At 47.1% G+C, this 20,840-nt stretch overlaps 1 protein-coding gene across 4 annotated transcripts in view; it reads right to left on the bottom strand.

Annotated features, from left to right (window-relative positions):
* The window catches only part of LOC146020071 (dynein axonemal assembly factor 8-like), a 309,887-nt gene that overhangs the window by 6,428 nt on the left and 282,619 nt on the right, over positions 1 to 20,840 (bottom strand). For all 4 annotated transcript variants that reach the window (XM_083152871.1, XM_083152874.1, XM_083152872.1 and 1 more), the window contains 2 exons: positions 9,458 to 9,672; positions 9,086 to 9,171 (listed from right to left, as the gene is read on the bottom strand). In XM_083152871.1, the coding sequence (XP_083008997.1) occupies positions 9,086 to 9,171; positions 9,458 to 9,672 (301 nt within the window). The remainder of the gene's footprint in view (positions 1 to 9,085; positions 9,172 to 9,457; positions 9,673 to 20,840) is intronic.

Below are 20,840 nucleotides of genomic sequence, written 5' to 3'. Positions count from 1 at the left end.
ATGGGCAGCTCTGTGACAGCTTTTAAGTCACGGAAATCCTGACACACCATCTAATCTCTGGCATAACAAAAGCTTTCTATAAACTGATTTTCCGGAAGCGTAATCCATCAGAGGAAACTGAACTGTCCCAGCTTCAATCTCCCAAATCCCCTCTCTCTCCCTGACCCCTCGGTGCCATGCTATGATTTAACCCCCACTGCCACAGCCAGATTAAGGGGGGGGGGGGTACAGGGCATACTGTACCTCCTTTGCCAGGACCCCCCCCCCCCCCCCAGCTGAAGTGCACTGACATCACTAGCTGTCCCTCTTATGTAGCAGCTGGACCAGCTAGTCAGTGTTTAAGCAGAAGTGCAGGCAGTAACACAAGAGTAGGAAAAAAGCATTTTGAATCCCAATTGCACACTGGGTTAGATCTATCTACATAATAATCAGATAATACAGAGATCTTGGTTGCATATATCTGCAGATATAGCGCTAAGCCCCCAGGCCCAGGGGCGGATTCAGGATAAAATGACAGGGGGGGCACCATGATAAAAGAGGGTTAGGGTGGGGGAGGGGTGTTAGTGGTGCCAGTGTACATGCTAAGAGAGCGGCAGAGAGAGGGTGGTAATGGGATTAAAAATAGGCCCTGGCATTTAAAGTACGCAGGCCCACCATGGCGACAAAAGTGAAGGATGTAGTTGTGCGCACGCCGAAGGCGCACTCCGGAAAAGGGGTGTGGCCACTCAACGGGGGGCATGTCCTGGAGTGTAGTGTACAACACCATATACAACTTCTACACATTATGCAACAAAATACTAGACCCCATTTTACTTGCCCCTTACACATGATGCCAAATGGAATGAGCCAAAATTCACATAATGCCACATGGATTGAGTCAAAATTCACATAATGCCACACGGATTGAGCCAGAATTCACATAATGCCACACAGATTAAGCCAAAATTCACAATACGCTTCATAAACAGAGACATTGTCCACCAAAGGCGCGCATTAAACATTTACACCATAATGTCCATTACACGTTAAGTTACACACCATTATGTCCATTATGTATTATGCCAAACACCATAATGCTATTAAAAATGATGCTACATACAGTAAGTGCTGCTTATCGACATGCTCATTGCCAAGGGTTCCATGCTCATTGCCAGAGGTTCCATGCTCGTTGTCATGTGGGATTACATGCTCGCGGTAAATGGGGGACAGCCGCCAGGCAGAAGTGATAGCCACTGACAGTGGCAGAGCCTGGCTGTATTCAGAGCACTGCAGATCCCGGCTATTTGAAATAATACCCCTTTCACACCAGAAAATGCATTCCCAGGTTGGACCCTTTTACACCAGCCTAGTCCCTGCATTTTCTGGTGTGAGGGGGAGAGAAAACAACCCCTCCCCCCCTTTAACCAGTTATCTCATTTAACCGGCTATATCTTCAGAACCAACTGACACATTTACATGAGACAAGTATCATATTGAAGAACTTTTGGGTGGGCTTTGAATGATTTTGGTCCAGTGAAACTGGAACATTTGGTTCCAGAGTAATCTGCCCTCAAAGAACATGAACAGCCATGAAATTACATTTCAAAAATAAAAAAATCGGTTTACACGCAATATCTCTGGAAACGATTGACCGATATGGACCAGCCTGGTATCATATTGAAGGCCCAGCAATTTGGAATTGAATGAAATCAGCCACACACTTCTGTGATGCCAGGGTGGGAACTGGCAGCCGTCGGAACCAGGTGGGGGTCGAAATTGACGGGTTTCATATTATCCTATGGGGAAAAAATGTTACAGCTTTGCCAGGCGATATCTCCGGTTCCCGGGGGGGATAGAGACACGGGGCTGGGCTCGTTGGAAAGCCCTGGTCCTCAGCTACAAAATGAAATTACAGGGGGGGCACATGCCCGGGTGCCCCCCCCCTAAATCCGCCACTGCCCAGGCCGTACGTCAAGGCGTCTCTGTGTCACTGGGGGTCCCTAATACTGGGTATGGGTCCCAGTATTAGGGCCCCCCAGTGACACAGAGACGCCTTGACGTACGGCCTGGGGGCTTAGCACTATATCTGCAGATATATGCAACCAAGATCTCTGTATTATCTGATTATTATGTAGATATATCTCACTCAGTGTGCAATTGGGATACAACATGTTTTTTTCCTAGCCAGAATTACCCCTCCCTTTTGGCACCTGAGTGACACACCTCTGATTGAGCAGTTTACCAACAAATGTGTTATGTAGTAACACAAGAGTATCAGGTTCCATGAGCTGTAACTGGAATGGTCATGTTGGGAGATATGTATAATTGAATATAACCCAACACCACCACTTACATCACCTTCCACTGGGGCCCCCCTGTCTTATGTGCCCTAGGCACCCCCAAGGCCTAACCCGGCCCTGTCCACTGCCATAAGAAACACCAGTGATGCCAACAAGAGGCGCCTTTAAGCTCTTATGGGTGGAAATGTAGGAGCTACTATGGATCGTTGGTATCCAAGCAGCACTACACTAACACCTACAGTATTACACTTATGTTAGGTACACACTATAAGATTATCTGTCTAATCTTTCAGGTTGGAACAGAAATCTGGTAATGTATGCGAGCAAGCGACAAGCAACCATTTGCTCCCAAAAGCTGGAAAATGGGCAAAAATGGTAATTTGCATAAATAGATTTAACCAGTTTGTCTGAACGTCCATTATTGTCTGTTTTCAAATGCTAATTGTTATTGCCACACTGCCAGATTTCCGTTCCAACCAGAAAGATTGGTCACTTTTCACCTGATTGGCTTCCATGAATGTGTGTGCCCCAAAATCCACTGGGAATTGATTGTTTTAGATTTAAAGCTGGGCTATTATTAGGGTTATCGAAGTTTCCAGGTTCTCATCTGTGTGTTACCCATACATGCTCTCTCCTGGGATGTCAGAGTCCTTGTACAGATGTTGTGCCCCCATACCTACAACCCCCTCAAAAGGACTTCGATAAAGCTGCAGTTGGGACCCCATTCTGCTCTCAAGCCAAGTACTACAGGTGTCAGCCCCAACTACAATACTACATCTGGACTTAGATCAACATCACAGGAATTAAAGCCAACTTTTTCCCAGGAATCACCACTGTGTTTATTGAGGATGAAGAACATTTGGACCCCTTCCCCCATCATTTAAAGGAATATTTGGAAGAACTATCTGTCTGTTATATAGGACAGCATGGACTGCCTGGGGTCATCAGCTCATTTGGGAATGCGTTCACTCCTCTTGCGGTGCACTGTAATTAGGGATGCCAATCCTGGGGCATATTTTCAATTCTGGGAATCGGGATTGAAAAATGCTCAATCCCGGGATCCCGTGATTGGTATCCCTAAAAAGAAAACACCCCCCATCCCCCAAATTAACTAACTTGGGGGGAGCAGGTGGAGGCAGTCAGTGGTGGTGTGACATGTGCGGGTGTCTGCTGAGCGGTGTAGCTGCAGAAGTGGAGACAGGAGCGGGCGGTGAGAGGGTTGTGGGTGTCTGCTGAGCGGCTGAAGTGGAGACAGGAGTGGGCGGTGAGAGGGTTGTGGGTGTCTGCTGAGCGGCTGAAGTGGAGACAGGAGCGGGCGGTGAGAGGGTTGTGGGTGTCTGCTGAGCGGCTGAAGTGGAGACAGGAGTGGGCGGTGAGAGGGTTGTGGGTGTCTGCTGAGCGGCTGAAGTGGAGACAGGAGCAGGCGGTGAGAGGGTTGTGGGTGTCTGCTGAGCGGCTGAAGTGGAGACAGGAGCGGGCGGTGAGAGGGTTGTGGGTGTCTGCTGAGCGGCTGAAGTGGAGACAGGAGCGGGCGGTGAGAGGGTTGTGGGTGTCTGCTGAGCGGCTGAAGTGGAGACAGGAGCGGGAAGTGAGAGGGTTGTGGGTGTCTGCTGAGCGGCTAAAGTGTAGCCGGGAGCGTCCGGTGATGGCGGTACAGCAATGCGGCCTGCGCAGTGTGACATATGACCTAGTTACACTGTGCAGGCCGCACGCCGGGTCGGGGACAGCGTCTGAGCGTGTGCTCAGATGCTGCCCGGCATTAGACTGCACATGACATTCCCGGGATCCCACCGATCCCGGGATTGACCACCCTATCTGTAATTATAATCACACCTGTGATTTACCCACTAACAGACTGCATAAGTCCAGCCTAAAGGGGCATTATAAGAATTTACTGGCTAGCAAGCAGGTTAGCGCTGCCCCACTGAACGCACGTCCCCCCTCCGGCCATATTCCCTCGCTATGCTGCGAGTGGATGTGTACACTTACACATCCGCTCGCATGTGCCCGCACAGAGCAATAATCACCATCAAATGATTTTTCCTCTGTTTGCAGATAAAAGTAAGCAAGACTTACTTTAAGATGGATGGTCTTTTGGGAATTGGAGGTGGGTGCTGACGCCAGGTTACGTCAACCGCCCTCCCCGAGCAGGCAGGGGCATGCCTGCATTTCCTGGGGTCCACCCAGCGTTTCTGTGGGCACATGTGCATTATCGCCTATCATGCTAATGTGGCTGCGACGGACATGCGGGGGGGCAGGCAGCGGACATCACCGGCTGTCAGCTGCCCATCCACTTCCCCCCGAGCGTACAGGCACTCCGAGCGTACAGGGACTGTGTAACATCCATTCACAGGCCCTGCGAGCGAATCGCTCTTGCGAATGGTGGGCCGGCGTAACACCATTTGCAAGGCGGGATCTGGTTCACTCGCAAGGATGCAAATTAGCATCTGAGCAAATGAACCAGAATTCCCCCCCTAGTACAAGTGGACTGGGTGGCAGGAAGAACACCCTATGACGCTCTACCTGTGGTTCTCCCCAGCTCTCCGTCCATAGGGAGGAACATTTACACCTTCACACTAGCAATGGGAAAACCTGTATATGTACAATCTAAGGGGTAAATGAGGTGATGTTGCTTATAGCAACCAATCACATCGGCCTATCATTTCTGTGATGCATCCTAGAAAGTGATAGACACAATCTGATTGGTTGCTATAGGCAATATCCCCTCCTTTTAATTTTTAGAAGCTTCAGTAAATGTATCCCGTCTTTCCCTAATGCTAAAGTCATCTCTTTATCAAATGCTTCCAGCTCTCGTCCTAACCCACCTCCCCCTGCTCCTTGCTTCTGTCTCTTTCCTTTAGATGTAGAGCTCTCACGAGCAGGGCCCTCTTCCTAGTTGTGCTTTTCATTCCCTCACTTATACCATTATCTCCTCACTATAAAATTCCTGACGGCGGTGGTATTGGCAGAACGGGAGAGACTATGGACTGATTCAGAGGTGGACAGATTTAATACAATTGAGAGATTGGGTACTTGTTTCCTAGCACGGCGCCCACGATATTCAGTCGTATGGCATCTTATACATTGTATCGCATCGCATGCCATATACCCGCATGCAATGCGATTTTAAATTGTATAAGCACCCTAATTGTTTTTTTTTATGTTAAATGGCCCCCCTTTACAATTATTAATTGTATAAGTACCCTAATGGGTGCTTACAATGTTAAATGCACCCCCGCTATCAACGCCAACCCGAAGCGTGGCGAGCGCAACGAGCCCGCGAGGGGCGGCGGTACGCGTCCTCCGACCTTTTCATACCCCCACTAGCCACGTCAGCGTGGAGTTGATTTTATATAGTGTGGCGAGCGCAGCGAGGCACCGAGCCCGTAGTGTGGCGAGTCCAGCGAGGGGACGCATATTACTTTACATGTGTTACGCGTCCCCTCGAAGGGCTCACCACGCTTTGGGCTCGGTGGCTCGCTGCGCTTGCCACACTGTCTGATTTCAACTCCACGCCGATGTGGATGGTGGGGGTATGAAAAGGTTGGAGGACGCGTACCGCTGCCCCTCGCGGGCTCGCAGCGCTCGCCACGCTTCGGGTTGGCGTTGATAGTGGGGGGTGCTTTTAACATTGTAAGCACCCATTACGGTGCTTATACAATTATTTTACTTATAGAAGGACCATTTAACATTGAAAAAACCCATTGGGGTGCTTATACAATTTGAAATCGTATACCATTGTATATGGCATACAATGGCATACAATGCGATGGTATACAATTTAAAATTGTATAACATCAGCTGACATTGCGCAACATCGCATCGCATACCATTGTATGCCTTATGGTATACGATGCGATGGGCGCCGTGCTAGGAAACAAGTACCAGAGATTGTAATCCACAAGTGCATTCGCGACGCAATGTGCATGCACACCGATGGTTACATAGAAACATAGAATGTGACGGCAGATAAGAACCACTTGGCCTGTTACCTCAAACCATATTTGATCGTTATTGCTTTGTAACACACTTGCCTACCCTCCTGGAATGGCCAGGAGGCTCTGGCAAATTGGGTCCCCCTCCCGGCCCCCCCATAGAAGGTGGGCAAGTCTCCCGCATTGCCCCGCAGCCCCTTCCCCGCTGCTTTAAATTCAGATTTTTCACTGGTACACGGGGAGGGGCTAAAATGAAGCGAATCGCATCATAGAGCGTAATTTAGCCCCTCCCCCAATCCACAGACCAGCAAATTGCCGCGGATGACTGTCATGGGGGCGGTTGTTGGCAGAGCCGGCCTTAGGCATAGGCAAACTAGGCAATTGCCTAGGGCATTTGGAATGCCTAGGGGCATCAGCAGCTTCTGCTGATTAAAATGATATGCAGCATGCCTATATCCTGTGTGTGAGTGAGGCTGAATCTGCATATGAAATAGTGTATTCATGGAAATCACTGTAACATAGCATTCCGTATGCAGGTACAGCCACAGTCGCACACAGAATATAGGCATGCCGCATATCATTTTAATCATTGGAAGCTCCTTGTGTGTGCTGGTCATAACAATGCAAATAAGATGAATTTTCAGCAAAAAAGGCACCCAACGTTAGCAGAACTGGCCAGGAGCTGCATGGCTTATTGAGTCAAGATGTATGAGGAAACATCTGTATCCAAGCCGAGGCAGAGGTCACAGTGTTAGCGGCTGTGCGAGTGCTATCTGTGGGTGGGTTGCTTGTGCAATAGTGTTCGGCACATGTGTAAGGGGCATTATGTGTGTCATGTATAAATGCATTAATAATGTGCGACATATGTGTAACAGGCATTATGTGTGTCATGTGTATAAGTGCATTAATAATGTGCAACATATGTGTAATGGGCATTATGTGTGTCATTATGTGTATGAAGGACATTAATAAAGGTTGGCATAATGTGTAATGGGCATTATGGTTATAAGGACATTAATAATGTGTGTCATGTGTAAGGGGCATTACTGTGTGGTATTATCAGGGGTGCCGAGAGAAAGGGGTAGGGGGGTACAAATTACCCAGGCCAAAGTCTGATGGAAGGGCCCAGTGGGGGCCCTGGGCCCCCTCCCCTTAAGTGACAGCAGCAGCTGCAGCTCTTCTCCTCTGCCCAGCACACACTGCTTTGTGCTGGGTTGCAGTGTGGCCATGGAGGTGCTTAAGATACAATATTTTCTCAGGATTTTTTTCTAAGGGTATAATGTGAATAATGTGAGGAGTAATGTACATAAGGTAAAGTGGTACTACTGTGTGATGTAACGTGAATAAGGGACACCATCGCAAGATATAATGTGAATAAAGTTGCACTACTGTGTGGCATAATTTGAATTGGGGGTATTATTGTGTGGCCATGCCCCTTTCCAGCAAGAACACACCCCTGTTTGGGCTGAGCACCGAATGTGTGCACTGTTTCTATTTAAAATATTGCGGGTAGGAGCACCAAAATGATGACTGCTATGATGAAGGTTGATGGTGCTGGGAAAGGGGAGCAGGGTCAGAGGCGGAACTAGTCGCGGTGCTAGGAGGGGCACCAGCCAAAATCTTGCCTAGGGCATCATTTAGGCTAGGGCCGGCTCTGGTTGTTGGTGACGTCAGCTTCGTCCTGCCCCCTTTCACTCCTCTCCTGGCTTCTCCCGGAGAGCAGTGTAAAAAGTAGGCAGGTATGCTTTGTAAGGATATCAATATGCCTATCCCAAGCATGTTTAAATTGTACTACTGTATTTGAGTCTACCATCTCTGATGGTAGGCTATTCCACTTATCTATTACCCTTTCTGTGAAGTAATTCTTCCTCAGATTTCCCCTGAATCTTCCTCCCTCTAGTTTCAGTGCATGTCCATATGTTCTGTTGCTCCTCTTCCTGTGAAGAATGTCTCCCACCTGTACCTTGGAAAAACCCTTGATATATTTGAAAGTTTCTATCATGTCCCCCTTTTCCCTTCTCTGCTCTAAAGTATACATATTAATTTATTTGAGTCTTTCAGGGTAAGTTCTTTCTTTCTACTGCTGATACCTCTCCCTATGCATCCAAGCATCTGACTTGCCTTCTTCATTGCTTTTCATTGGTTACCACAGAGGGACGCAATTGGACATTCCTGGGTGGTTATAAGGGGTGTGTCTATAGAAGGTGGGTGTGTCGGGTGGTGCTAGTGTCAGGAACTGTCCTGCCATGTACTGACCATTAATTTGGTTACTTGCACCCAATGGTGTTGCCAATGTCTGATCGCTGGTACAACTTTTTCAAACAGTGACGGAGTAGAGCTGCAGCAGGTGACAGTAGGAAGCCCTTCGGCTGTGGTATTAGCATATATTAGCGGTAGAGGCTGTTGCTGCATCTCTGGTCAGCTCTTAATGAGACCCCAAAGCTGGTGGACGGTACTATCAGGGCAGCCGAGAGGGGGGCAGGTACTAATTACCCGGGCTTGCTGGAGGGGCCTGGCAGGGGCCCTGGTCCGACCCCCCCCTTCCCCCTCCCCCCCTTCCCCCTCTGTCCCTCCCAGCAGCATCTGGAGGTTATTTCTTACAAAGTAGAACACAGGCAGTAACTACTGGAGTTTAAAGTCCCCCAAGCCAATGGAAAGCTGAAATATTAACACCTCGCAGCAAGGATGCTTCCTATTGGACGATTCTACAGGTTATTTTTCCCTTTACTTGCATTATCTTTGGTTGTGCAAAATGCTCAATGAATAAACAATGGGTTAAGATCAATATAATTGAAATAAATTATTTAGTTCATTTCCTTTGCTAATTATTCCTGTGTGTTTTATTCCTGACAGAAACTCACTGGCGCTTACCTGGCCATTAGTGAGTGGAAACAGGTTACTGCAATGTCCCGCTGGGCAGCTATTAGTAGACACGGGCCCTCAATTAGAACCTTGAACTGCAAGAAACAATAACACAAGTCATTCTACAGAACAGTTTTCGCAACCTTTGTAACCCATTGGGGGAATTCACTAAGATGGGAGTTCTATCTCGCATGGGACGTTGCTATGGGAAACCAATCAGATACTATTATCTTCTAGGAGGTGCTAAATAAATAAGTAGATTCTGATTGGTTGCCCATAGCAATATCCCATGTGAAATAGAAATAGAACTTCCATCTTAGTAAATTTCCCCCATTATGACTAAATGCACCCCCGCCCCCCCAGGTCTAATAACTACAATACCTCAGCTGATAGGCTCTTTTTTAGGCTGTATAACTCTGCAACAATCTGAGCTTGTGATTGGTCAAACACTGTGAGCCGAGCCCCTGTGACCAGGAACGCTCTGTCAATCAGCTGCTCTAGTCCCTGGATGTATGCTGGTGAAGAGCCACCTAGAGTCCGTGAGGGGAACAGCAGGCACGTTGTCTGGCACAAGGCACTAGTAATAAATGGTAGATCTAAAATATGAAACACAGAAAAACCAAATTACTTACCATACATATAATCGTTGTAAATGCTTATAATATAAATAATACATCTTTTTGCACTTTATAATATTGCACTGTATTAGTTTAATGCATCAAATGCAGTGGTGCAAGTGGTGGTACGGGGTGTTATGGTGTACCGCTAAAATATATTGTGCCGGTACCCCGTATCACCATAACAAATGACCCAGAAGCGCTCACTGCGCATGCGCGCATCAGGAAGTGGTGGGGGGCGGGGCCTGTAGGGAAGACTTTACAGCCGACCACCGCGGGGTTGTGGGTAACAGTGGCTGAGCTGCACTTCCTGCTGTCACATCAGAGCAGCATGCAGGAGAGCCAGAAGCTGGGGCTCTGCTTCAGTGAAGCTGGCCCTGCCCACTACACTGACATAGGGCTTGTCTCTTCCTGCTGTGAACTGGCTCTGCCCCACCACACTGCCGGGTGAGTGCTCTGGGGGAGAGGGGGCTGGATTTACTACTGGGGGGAGTGGGGGCTGTGTGTATTGGGGGAGTGGGGACTGTGTATAAGTGGGGTGTGGGGGCTGTGCATACTGAAAAGCAGGGAAAGGGGATAATGAGGAGTGGGGGCTGTGTGTACTGGGGGAGTGGGGACTGTATACAATGGGTAGTGAGGGCTGTGTATAATGTGTTACTGGCTGTAATATGGGGATGGGAGGGTGCAGTGTATAATATGCTAAAGGTCTCTGTGTACTTTTGTCATGTAGCCACTCCCCCTTGTGACATATGGTCACACCCCTGACCACGCCTACTTTCCATGGCACAGTACCACTAAGACATTTTTTCTACTTGCTCCACTGATCAAATGCATCTGTATGCTTGGTGAAAGAACATCGTCATGCTCTTGTACCCCTGCTGTCTTTGGTGCAATAGGTGCGTCAAATGCAACTTAGGACAGTCGCTGTTCCACCTACAGTCCCGTACAAAGCTTAGCATAAGTGTGAGTGCCACCAGTTCCTCCCATTACCACTGCAAGTTCAAATACCACTGTGATGTGTATGTCCCTTAAGTGCCCATAGGCGATTGTCTCCTGGGCATGCGCAGGGCAAAAATAACCCAAAACAGACTTGCGTGTACTTATGCATGCGCTACATACAGAGCCAGATTAAGGTCTAAATGGGCCTGGAGCTGAAAATGATCAAGGGCCTATTATGCGCAATAATAGGGGTTGTGGCCAGCATCTAATAATGTGGGGGGCGTGACCAGTGTTCTGTTTGGGTGGTCTGCTCATGGGTGTGTCTCTATTTGTGTAAATACTTTTGGTACTCTTTACCTAGCACGGCGCCCACGATGTCCATCGCGGTCTTCGGGTGTAAAAAATCGCGGGCATCGCGTCCATCGTATGCACTAAAGTAACGGGTGCGACGCGACCCCCGCGATTTCCAGTAGGGATCAATGTTAAATTTTTCAATGGACCCAATTTTTCAGTTCAATGCCTCAATGCCCGCGATTTTGCCATAGGAAACAATGTTAAATGGGCCACAGAGCCCAAATAGGTACTCTTAGCAGTGAAATGTCCCCCACAATTGTTAACGACACCCCACGATCCACGCGAACCTGAAGTGTGGCGAGCGCAGCGAGCCCGCGAGGGGCGGCGGTACGCATCCTCCGACCATTTCATACCCCCACTATCCACGTCGGCGTGGAGTTGAGAATAGAATAGTGTGGCGAGCGCAGCGAGCCACCGAGCCCGAAGCGTGGCGAGCGCAGCGAGCCCCGCGAGGGGACGCGGATACCTGTGAAGCCCGCGTAGGGCCGCGTTTACCTGTGAAGGTATCCGCGTCCGCTCGCCACGCTTCGGGCTCGGTGGCTCGCTGCGCTCGCCACACTATTCTATTCTCAACTCCACGCCGACGTGGATAGTGGGGGTATGAAAAGGTCGGAGGACGCGTACCGCCGCCCCTCGCGGGCTCGCTGCGCTCGCCACGCTTCGGGTTCGCGTGGATCGTGGGGTGTCGTTAACAATTGTGGGGGACATTTCACTGCTAAGGGTGCCTATTTGGGCTCTGTGGCCCATTTAACATTGTTTCCTATGGCAAAATCGCGGGCATTGAGGCATTGAACTGAAAAATCGGGTCCATTGAAAAATTTAACATTGATCCCTATGGGAAATCGCGGGCATCGCGTCGGTCGCGTCGCACCCGTTACTTTAGTGCATACGATGGACGCGATGCCCGCGATGGGCGCCGTCCTAGGTAAAGAGTACCATACTTTCAACTAATTATATATACCTGGAAAATGCAGGGGGCTGGCATAAGAAAAATGCAGGGAGATATATTGGCGGGTGCACTCCAAAGGTGCACCCGAGGATGCCGATGTCCTAAGATACTTGCGGGGTGAGACAGCACTCCAGTCATAAAAAAATACTGAAAACCGAAACTTGGTAGACAGTATGTCAGCACCTTTTATGTGGTAACCTAAGTTTACCACACCATATACCCCTTATACAAATCATGCAACACAATAGTAACCCCCTTATACTGTACTTGCCTCTTACACATTATGCCACATGAAATGAGACAAAATTTACACCGATTGAGCAAAAATTCACACTATGGCACACAGATTGAGTCTAAATTCACGTTATGCCACACAGATTAAGGCAAAATTCACATTTTGCCACATGGATTGAGCCAAAACACACACTATGCCAGGCATGTCCAAAAAGTGTCCCTCCAGCTGTTGTGAAACTACACGTCCCAGCATGCCTTGACATAGTTTTAGCATTCCCTAATTGCAAAACTGTGGCAATGCATGATGGGACTTGTAGTTTCACAGCTGGAGGGCCATAGTTTGGACATGCCTGCACTATACCAAACAGATTGAGCAATAATGCACAATATGCTTCATAAATAGGGGCATTGCGCGCAGGGCCGGTGCTAGGGTGTCCTGCGCCCTCCTGCAAACCTTACATTTTGCGCCCTTTCACATTGCCATTGCAACAAGCTGCAGCCCGATTGTGGGAGTGTATGCAACATGCGATCCTATGGAGGATCTCGGGTACATGTACAGTACATGTACAGTATACGGAAATTCGTATTCATAATCATATTGATGTACTATCACTACGAATACGAATTGCTGTATTTTCGGGATAGTAAATGTCAAAAATAAGTGTATTTCTGGATACAAATACACCAGGGTTGCCGACCCTCCCGGAATTACCGGGAGGATCCCGAAAATCGGGTCCTCCTCCCGGCCCCCCGGAAAGGTGGGCAACCCTCCCGGATTCCGGGGGACCCCCATGCCACCCCCCGTTTGCGGCGTCTTCCCCATACCTTTTGGATTGAAATAGTCAATCCGCGGGTGTCAGAGGAGGGGGCGGAGCTAAAATCGAGTCATTTTAGCTCCGCCCCCTCCACGGAGATACATGAATTGGGGGTTTTACCATCCTGGGGGCGGGGCTTAATGATGTAAAGCTCAAGCCCCGCCCCCCGACCTGCAGCTGGAAGTCTCCTCTCCGGGCTTCTCCCGGAGAGGAGACAGAAAAAGTCGGCAACCCTGAAATACACCTACTGTATTTTTTACAAATTTCCTTTAGTAAATTTCCCCCGACATGTCATCCAGGCATTCACAGACAGCTCTACATGCCTCAGCACAAGTGTCTGTGAGGAAGAGGGGGCAGGTCGCAGGAGGAGGACAGTGTGTGCGCGGTGCAGGGAGCTGCACAGCCTCTCCATACTGCCGCCCGCTGTCAAACAGGCATGCAGGTGGCAGTGACAGTGAGGGCTGAGGCAGCTTTAGCAGAGCAGGGAGGGAGACAGCGCCTTTTCAGCGTGGCGCCTCCCTGCTTTGCAGGAGCTGCTGAGTGGGTAGCGCCGGCCCTGATTGCGCGCCAAAGGCGCACATTCAAAATTTACACCATAATGCCCATTACATGTTAAGCCTCACACCATAATCTCCATTACGTATTATGCCAAACACCATAATGCCTATTAAAAATGATGCTACATAAGTGTTGCTTACCTACATGTTCATTGCCAGGGGTTCCATGTTCATTGCCAGGGGTTCCATGCTCATTGCCAGGGGTTCCATGCTCATTGCCATGTGGGAATACATGCTCGCGGTAACTGGGGGACAGTTGCCGCCGGGCAGAAATGACAGCCATTAACAGCCGGGCAGAGAGCAGGGGGCTGCCCGGGTGTATTCAGAGCACTGCATGTCCCGGCTATTTGAAATAATACCCCTTTCATACAAGAAAATGCAGCGAATATGGTCCCAGGATCAGGCAGGGACATTCTCGGACTGGCCCCTTTTACACCAGCCTAGTCCCTGCATTTTCTGGTGTGAGGGGGAGAGAAAACCACCCCCGCCCCCCTTTAAACAACCAGCTATATCTTCGGTAACCAACTGACCCATTTACATGTAGCCTTCGAATGATTTTGGTCCCGTAAAACTGGGCCTGTTTGGTTCCAGAGAAATCTGCCCTCAAACAACATGAACAGCCATGAAATTACATTTCAGAAATAAGAAAAAAAATTATTTTACATGCAATATCTCTAGAACCAATGAACCCATATGGACCAGGTATCAGATTGAAGGCCCAGCAATTTGGGTTCGACTGAGATCAACCTCAAGTTTCTGTGATGCTGTAGGGGGAACTGGCAGCCGTTGGAACCGGGTGGAGGTCGGAATTAGCGGGTCCCATGTTATCTTATGGGGAAAACGTTCCAGGTTTGCCTGGCGGTATCTCCGGTTCCCGGGGGGCTAGCGACGCGGGGCTGGTCTCGTTGGAAAGCCCTGACCCTCAGCTACAAAATGGGCCTATTTGGAGAGTGGACCTGGAGCTATAGCTCCATCAGGCCCATTGTTAATCCGGCTCTGGCTACATACAGTGGATTTAATGGGGTTTATAATAATGAGATGCAGCACCTGTCCATCACATGCCATAGAGTGATTTAAGAGTGTAATGTCTTGATTAGTATACGCAAAATATTGACACGATTGTATAATTATTCTGTAGAAAATAACATGCTGTATGCACTGCACGGGGAACGTCTGCCTACACATTACATCAGCAACAAACTCAGCTGTCACCGCTCCAGTGCCGGAATTAGGGCCCGTCAACCAAGTTGAGACTGATAATTACAGGAAAGGCTCTTCCTGAGACAAGCTTAAAACACAGTATGACACCAAGGCTCTTTGCCATAGACTGTGAGACCGATTCAAAACTGATCGCAGGGCTGCAACTTTTGCAGCCCTGTGATCAGTTAGCCCCCTCCCCGCCTGATAGGAGGGCCGTGCAAAGCACTCACCATTGAATGCTGTGCGAAGTGCCGTGTAAGTCAATACTTACTCGGCACTGCAATGGCCATTGGGACAACGGGGCTGCTGATGATGTCAGCCAGCAGCCATCCCTCCCAGCGGCTGGTCCCGTTTGCGGTATTGTGCGGCCCACCCAGAAAATGCTGGGATTCAGCCCACAAGTGCCAGACAGCTATCCTTCAGCCAGCTGGCTGTCGCCGCACAGACCGTGTGCATAAGCGACCCTCCGATATTAGTCAGGGCTAATGCATTCATAGCTGCACATACGTAAGCAGTTAATGTGTGACAATATGCTAATGCTGTAGCTGCCTGGAAGTGTATTATTTATTAACAGTTTCTCATATGGCGCACACATATTCCGCAGCGCTTTACAGAGAATATTTGAACATTCACATCAGTCCCTGCCCCAGTGGAGCTTACACTCTATATTCCCTACTACATGTACACGCACACACAGAAAATTTAGGGTTAATTTGTTGGGATCCAATTAGCCTACCCGTACATTTTTGGATTGTGGGAGGAAACCGGAGTACCCGGAGGAAACCCACGCAAGTACGGGGAGAATATACAAACTCTGCACAGTTAGAGCCATGGTGGGAATGGAACTCATGACCTCAGCGCTATGAGGCAGTAATGCTAACCGTTACACCGTCCGTACTGTCCAGTATTGAGGCAACCAACGGGAGCTTCGCAGATCCAAGCATCTGTGTAAAAATACACAGCTGTAGTCGCAGATCGCAGGAATAGATGAAAATAGATGAAACGTATCTAAGTTTGTACTGCATGTACTTTATGTCTGAGATATCTGCTGCTACTTTGCACAGTTCAAGAAGATTCAATGACAGCAGAGGTGATGGGTACACTTGCTGTCACCTCTGCTGTGGTCATCCGGGGCTGTAGTGTCAAGAGGTGCCTGCGGACAGCTGCCCATTTGTGTCACTCGGTTACTGTCTGAGTTCATGGAAAAGGTTAACTAATAATAATCACCAATACATACAGTATGTACAGGTTTCTGGAGTTTACAAAAAGACAAAATGTAAGTGCACACTCTGGGTGAGATTTAATAGCATGAGAGATTCAGAAAATGAGAGATTTGGGAAGAAATCTCGAGTTTTTTTAAAGCGGCAATCATTTACACTGCAAACTCAAACTGGTTTTGCAGTGTAAATGATTGCCACTTTAAAAAAACTGGAGATTTCTTCCCAAATCTCTCACTTTCTGAATCTCTCATGCTATTAAATCTCACCCTCTATGTACTAAGCACTGCTTATCCGAACAAGTATAGTAAACTAGGCAATTTAACATAGAGTAAAATTGAAGTACCTACAGCGACAAGGTGACCCCATCCGCTGTAACGTCTCCCTATGATTATTATTATATTTTATTTATAAGGCGCCACAAGTGGTATGCAGCGCCGTACATATAGCACACATTAGAACAGTACAGGGTATACAGAACTAAACATGACAGCAACAGAACTAAAACAAATCACAATGAACAAATAGCACATTTCTTAGTACACAATACAGCTGAGATGTAGGGAAGTGAGTGAGAAGAGATGCAGGTATAGATGTAAATGAAATGCAAGAAAAGTGCTGTGAGAACAGGAGGGAAGAGGGCCCTGCTCCAAGGAGCTTACAGTCTAGAGGGAGACAGACAGGTGACATGAAGTGCAGGTAAGGAGACGTGAGGCAAGATGTGAGCATGGCAGGAATGTCAGGACATGAGGCAGCAGGTAGAGAGAATGGACAAAGAAGTCCTCTCCCTCCTCCTATCCTCCTCTCCCCGCTCCACCTGCACCCTTGACCCCTAACAGCCCTGCACTGTGGCCCATGCCACAACACACCCTGCTAGGGGGCAGAAAGCATGCAGAGTGAATAGGTATGGTGCATGGTTGAGGAACCATGGCTCTGTTAAAACAGTGTAGTTCAGAAAAATTGTTTCAAAATAGAGAAAATAAAAATACAGAGTAATGGTGTGTACACACGGTACAATCTGCATGAGATTTTGACTATATAGTCAAAATATAGAAAAATATATAGAAAGTGCATTTCAAGAGGGACTCCTGATCACTAGCACCCTTGCCAGACAATATACTCTGCCTAAGCTGGGGATCACCAAAAGCCATACCCGCTTTTCCATTTGGGACACTCACTCACAGGACAAAGTGGACTGGCCCATTTACCACAATCCATGGCACAAGACCATCTTGGAGGCACGCCACCTCCTTAAAGAAGCCCGGTAAAAAACCTCTGTGGAAACAAGTGGCAACAGCACTGGAGTGTTCCTTATCTTTGTCTAGAAAGACCATTGGATTACAAACATCATATCCAGGATCCTCCACAAAATTTGGGATAACTCCCTAAAGGACTGGCACACGTATTCCTATCAATCCACCTTTCTTTCTCTGTATATTGTATTGGTGGTGACTCCCCCTTTTTATAGATTGCTGCTTCCAGTCAAGCACACTCATACTTAGCGCCTTTAAATTGATATAGTTTTCTATATCATTCTCTTTATTTCTGATGTTGACCTTCAATGGTCAACCCAATGCATGTCAACATAAATTGGGTCAACCCAATGACCCATAGAGGGTATGGTCTCTATATGATTTAAAATATCCATTTTTTGGTAACAACCTATTGCCTGTCGATTTCATCTGGATACCCGACCAGGCAGAGAGCATCCAGTTGCCTGCAGGGTCACACAGCCCCATATTCATCTCCTTAACACTATACACTAGATAGAATAGAATATGCCAGGGGGCTGGGCCTGTAGCCTCTGACATGCTGCCACTATGGGAGACTGCACTTGTACGCAGTCCCTAGGCCCGGGTGAGACACAGGCAAGTGACATCAGTGAACTGTGCTGCAGCTTATCTTTTGGCTATACAAGTCCATTATAGTCCAGCACTCATCTGTACTATGACTGTGTTACATAGAAACATAGAAACATAGAATTTGACGGCAGATAAGAACCATTTGGCCCATCTAGTCTGCCCCTTTTTTACCCTTCAGGTAAACTCAACCCTTTTTAATCCTTATTTCTTTGTAAGGATATTCATATGCCTATCCCAAGCATGTTTAAATTGTTCTACTGTCTTAGCCTCTACCACCTCTGATGGGAGGCTATTCCACTTATCCACTACCCTTTCTGTGAAGTAATTCTTTCTAACATTTCCCCTGAACCTACCTCCCTCCAGTTTCAGTGCATGTCCTCGTGTTTTATTACTTGTTTTCCTTTGAAGAAAATTTCCCACCTGTACTATGTTAAAACCCTTGATATATTTGAAGATTTCTATCATGTCCCCCCTTTCCCTTCTCTGCTCCAAACTATACATGTTAAGATCTTTTAGTCTATCCAGGTAAGTTTTGTGATGTAGGCCATGAACCATTTTAGTTGCCCTTCTTTGTACACTCTCCAATGTATTTATATCCTTCTGAAGATATGGCCTCCAGAACTGGACACAGTATTCCAGATGAGGTCGTACCAATGACCTATAAAGTGGCATTATTACTTCTTTTTTTCTGCTACTGATTCCTCTCCCTATGCAACCAAGCATCTGACTAGCCTTCCTCATTGCTTTGTTACATTGCCTCCCTGCCTTTAAGTCACTTGAAATAGTGACTCCTAGATCTCTTTCCTCCTCAGTAGTTTCCATTATAGTACCCTTGATACTATATTGAGCCTTTGGGTTTTTGAGTCCCAAGTGCATAATTTTGCATTTTTTAGCATTAAACTGTAGTTGCCATTCTCTTGACCAATTCTCAAGTTTACTTAGATCATCAGTCATTTGATTTACCCCTCCTGGTGTGTCTACTCTGTTGCATATCTTTGTATCATCTGCAAAAAGGCATACTTTCCCTTCAATACCATTTGCAATGTCACTGACAAAGATATTAAAGAGCACTGGTCCAAGTACAGATCCCTGGGGTACTCCACTGGTAACATGTCCCTCCATAGAATGCACTCCATTTACGACAACTGTCTGTTTCCTATCCTGCAACCAGGTTCTTATCCATTTAATTGTTTTATAATCCAATCCCACACTTTCAAGTTTATTTAGCAGCCTGCGATGTGGGACAGTGTCAAATGCCTTACTAAAGTCTAGATATGCCACATCTACAGCCCCCCCTTCATCTAGTATTTTGGTCACGGAGTCAAAAAAGTCAATGAGACTTGTTTGGCATGATCTCCCTGCAGTAAAACCATGCTGTTTTGGATCCTGTAAGTTGTTTAATTTAAGATATTCCACTATTCTTTCTTTTAATAGTGTTTCCATTATTTTCCCTACTACTGATGTAAGGCTCACTGGTCTGTAGTTACTTGCTTCTTCTTTGCTTCCGCTTTTGTGCAGTGGAACTACATTTGCTTTTCTCCAGTCCTCTGGAACTGCACCTGTATCTAGTGACTGGTTGAATAAATCTGTTAATGGCGCTACCAACACATCTTTTAGTTCTTTTAGTATCCTTGGATGCACTCCGTCTGGCCCCATTGATTTATCCACTTTCAGTCTTGAAAGTTCTGTTAGGACTTTCTCCCTAGTAAATGTACCTCCATCTACCTTATTTTTATAAATGTCCTTGCAACTTAACTGTGGTCCCTTCCCTTCTCCTTCTATAGTGAATACAGAGCAAAAGTAATTATTTAGCTGATCTGCAATTGCCTTGTCTCCCTCCACCAAATTCTCAGTGTCTGTCCGCAGTCTTATTATTCCTCCATTTGATTTTCTCCTTTCATTTATATACTTAAAAAAAGTTTTGTTTCCTTTATCTACCGACTGAGCCATTTTCTCCTCAGCTTGTGCCTTGGCACGCCTGATCACTTTCTTAGCCTCTTTGCGTCTGGCAAGATACACTTCTTTGTCATTATTATTTTGAGTCTGCTTGTATGTCCTAAAGGCCATCTTTTTTGCTTTTACACTAGTTGATACCTCTTTTGTAAACCACACTGGCTTCCTTTTCCTGGTACTTTTCTTAACCCTTTTGATACAAAGGTCCGTTGCCTTTAGTATTGCACTTTTTAATTTTCTCCACCTCTCCTGCACTCCTTTCAAGTTCGTCCAATCCGCTAATGAGTCGCTTAAACATCTCCCCATTTTTGCAAAGTCAGCCTTCCTAAAATCCAACACCTTAGTTTTTGTGTGACTGGAGTTGGACCCTGACTTGATACTAAACCATACTGCTTGATGATCACTGGATCCCAGGTTCTCACCCACATATATGTCTGATATCCTGTCACCATTTGTGAGTATTAAATCTAATATTGAGTCTTTGCGAGTAGGCTCCCTCACCAATTGCTTGAGAGAGGCTCCCTGTAGGGAATTTAGAAATTTGCCACTTGTAGATGATCTTGCAAAAGACTCCTCCCAATTCACATCAGGTAGATTAAAGTCTCCCATGATTATGACTTCTCCCTTTAAAGCCATTTTAGTGACATCAAGCAATAGGCTCCTGTCCAAATCCTGCCCCTGGCCTGGTGGCCTATAGATGACCCCAGTACGAATAATGTCCTTCTCCCCCATTTCTATGGTCACCCAAAGGGCCTCAGTTTTTTCTTCAATATTTTGTATTAAAGTAGCATTTATGTTTTTCTTTACATACATTGCTACCCCTCCTCCGATTCTTCCCATTCTGTCCTTCCTAAATAAATTGTATCCTGGTATAGCTACGTCCCAGCCATGGTTCTCATTCCACCATGTCTCTGTGATAGCCACAATGTCTAGGTCATCCCTTGTCATTATTGCTATTAGATCAGGAATTTTGTCTCCTAGGCTTCTAGCATTTGCACACATAGTTTTAAACATTTTGCCTGTGCATCTGTTATTCCTAGCCATGTTCATACAGTACAAAATCGAAA

Source organism: Crinia signifera, chromosome 7, assembly GCF_055691185.1.
Source record: "Crinia signifera chromosome 7, ASM5569118v1, whole genome shotgun sequence".
Lineage (NCBI taxonomy): Eukaryota > Metazoa > Chordata > Amphibia > Anura > Myobatrachidae > Crinia > Crinia signifera.
This window is presented reverse-complemented; position numbering and strand designations above follow the sequence as displayed.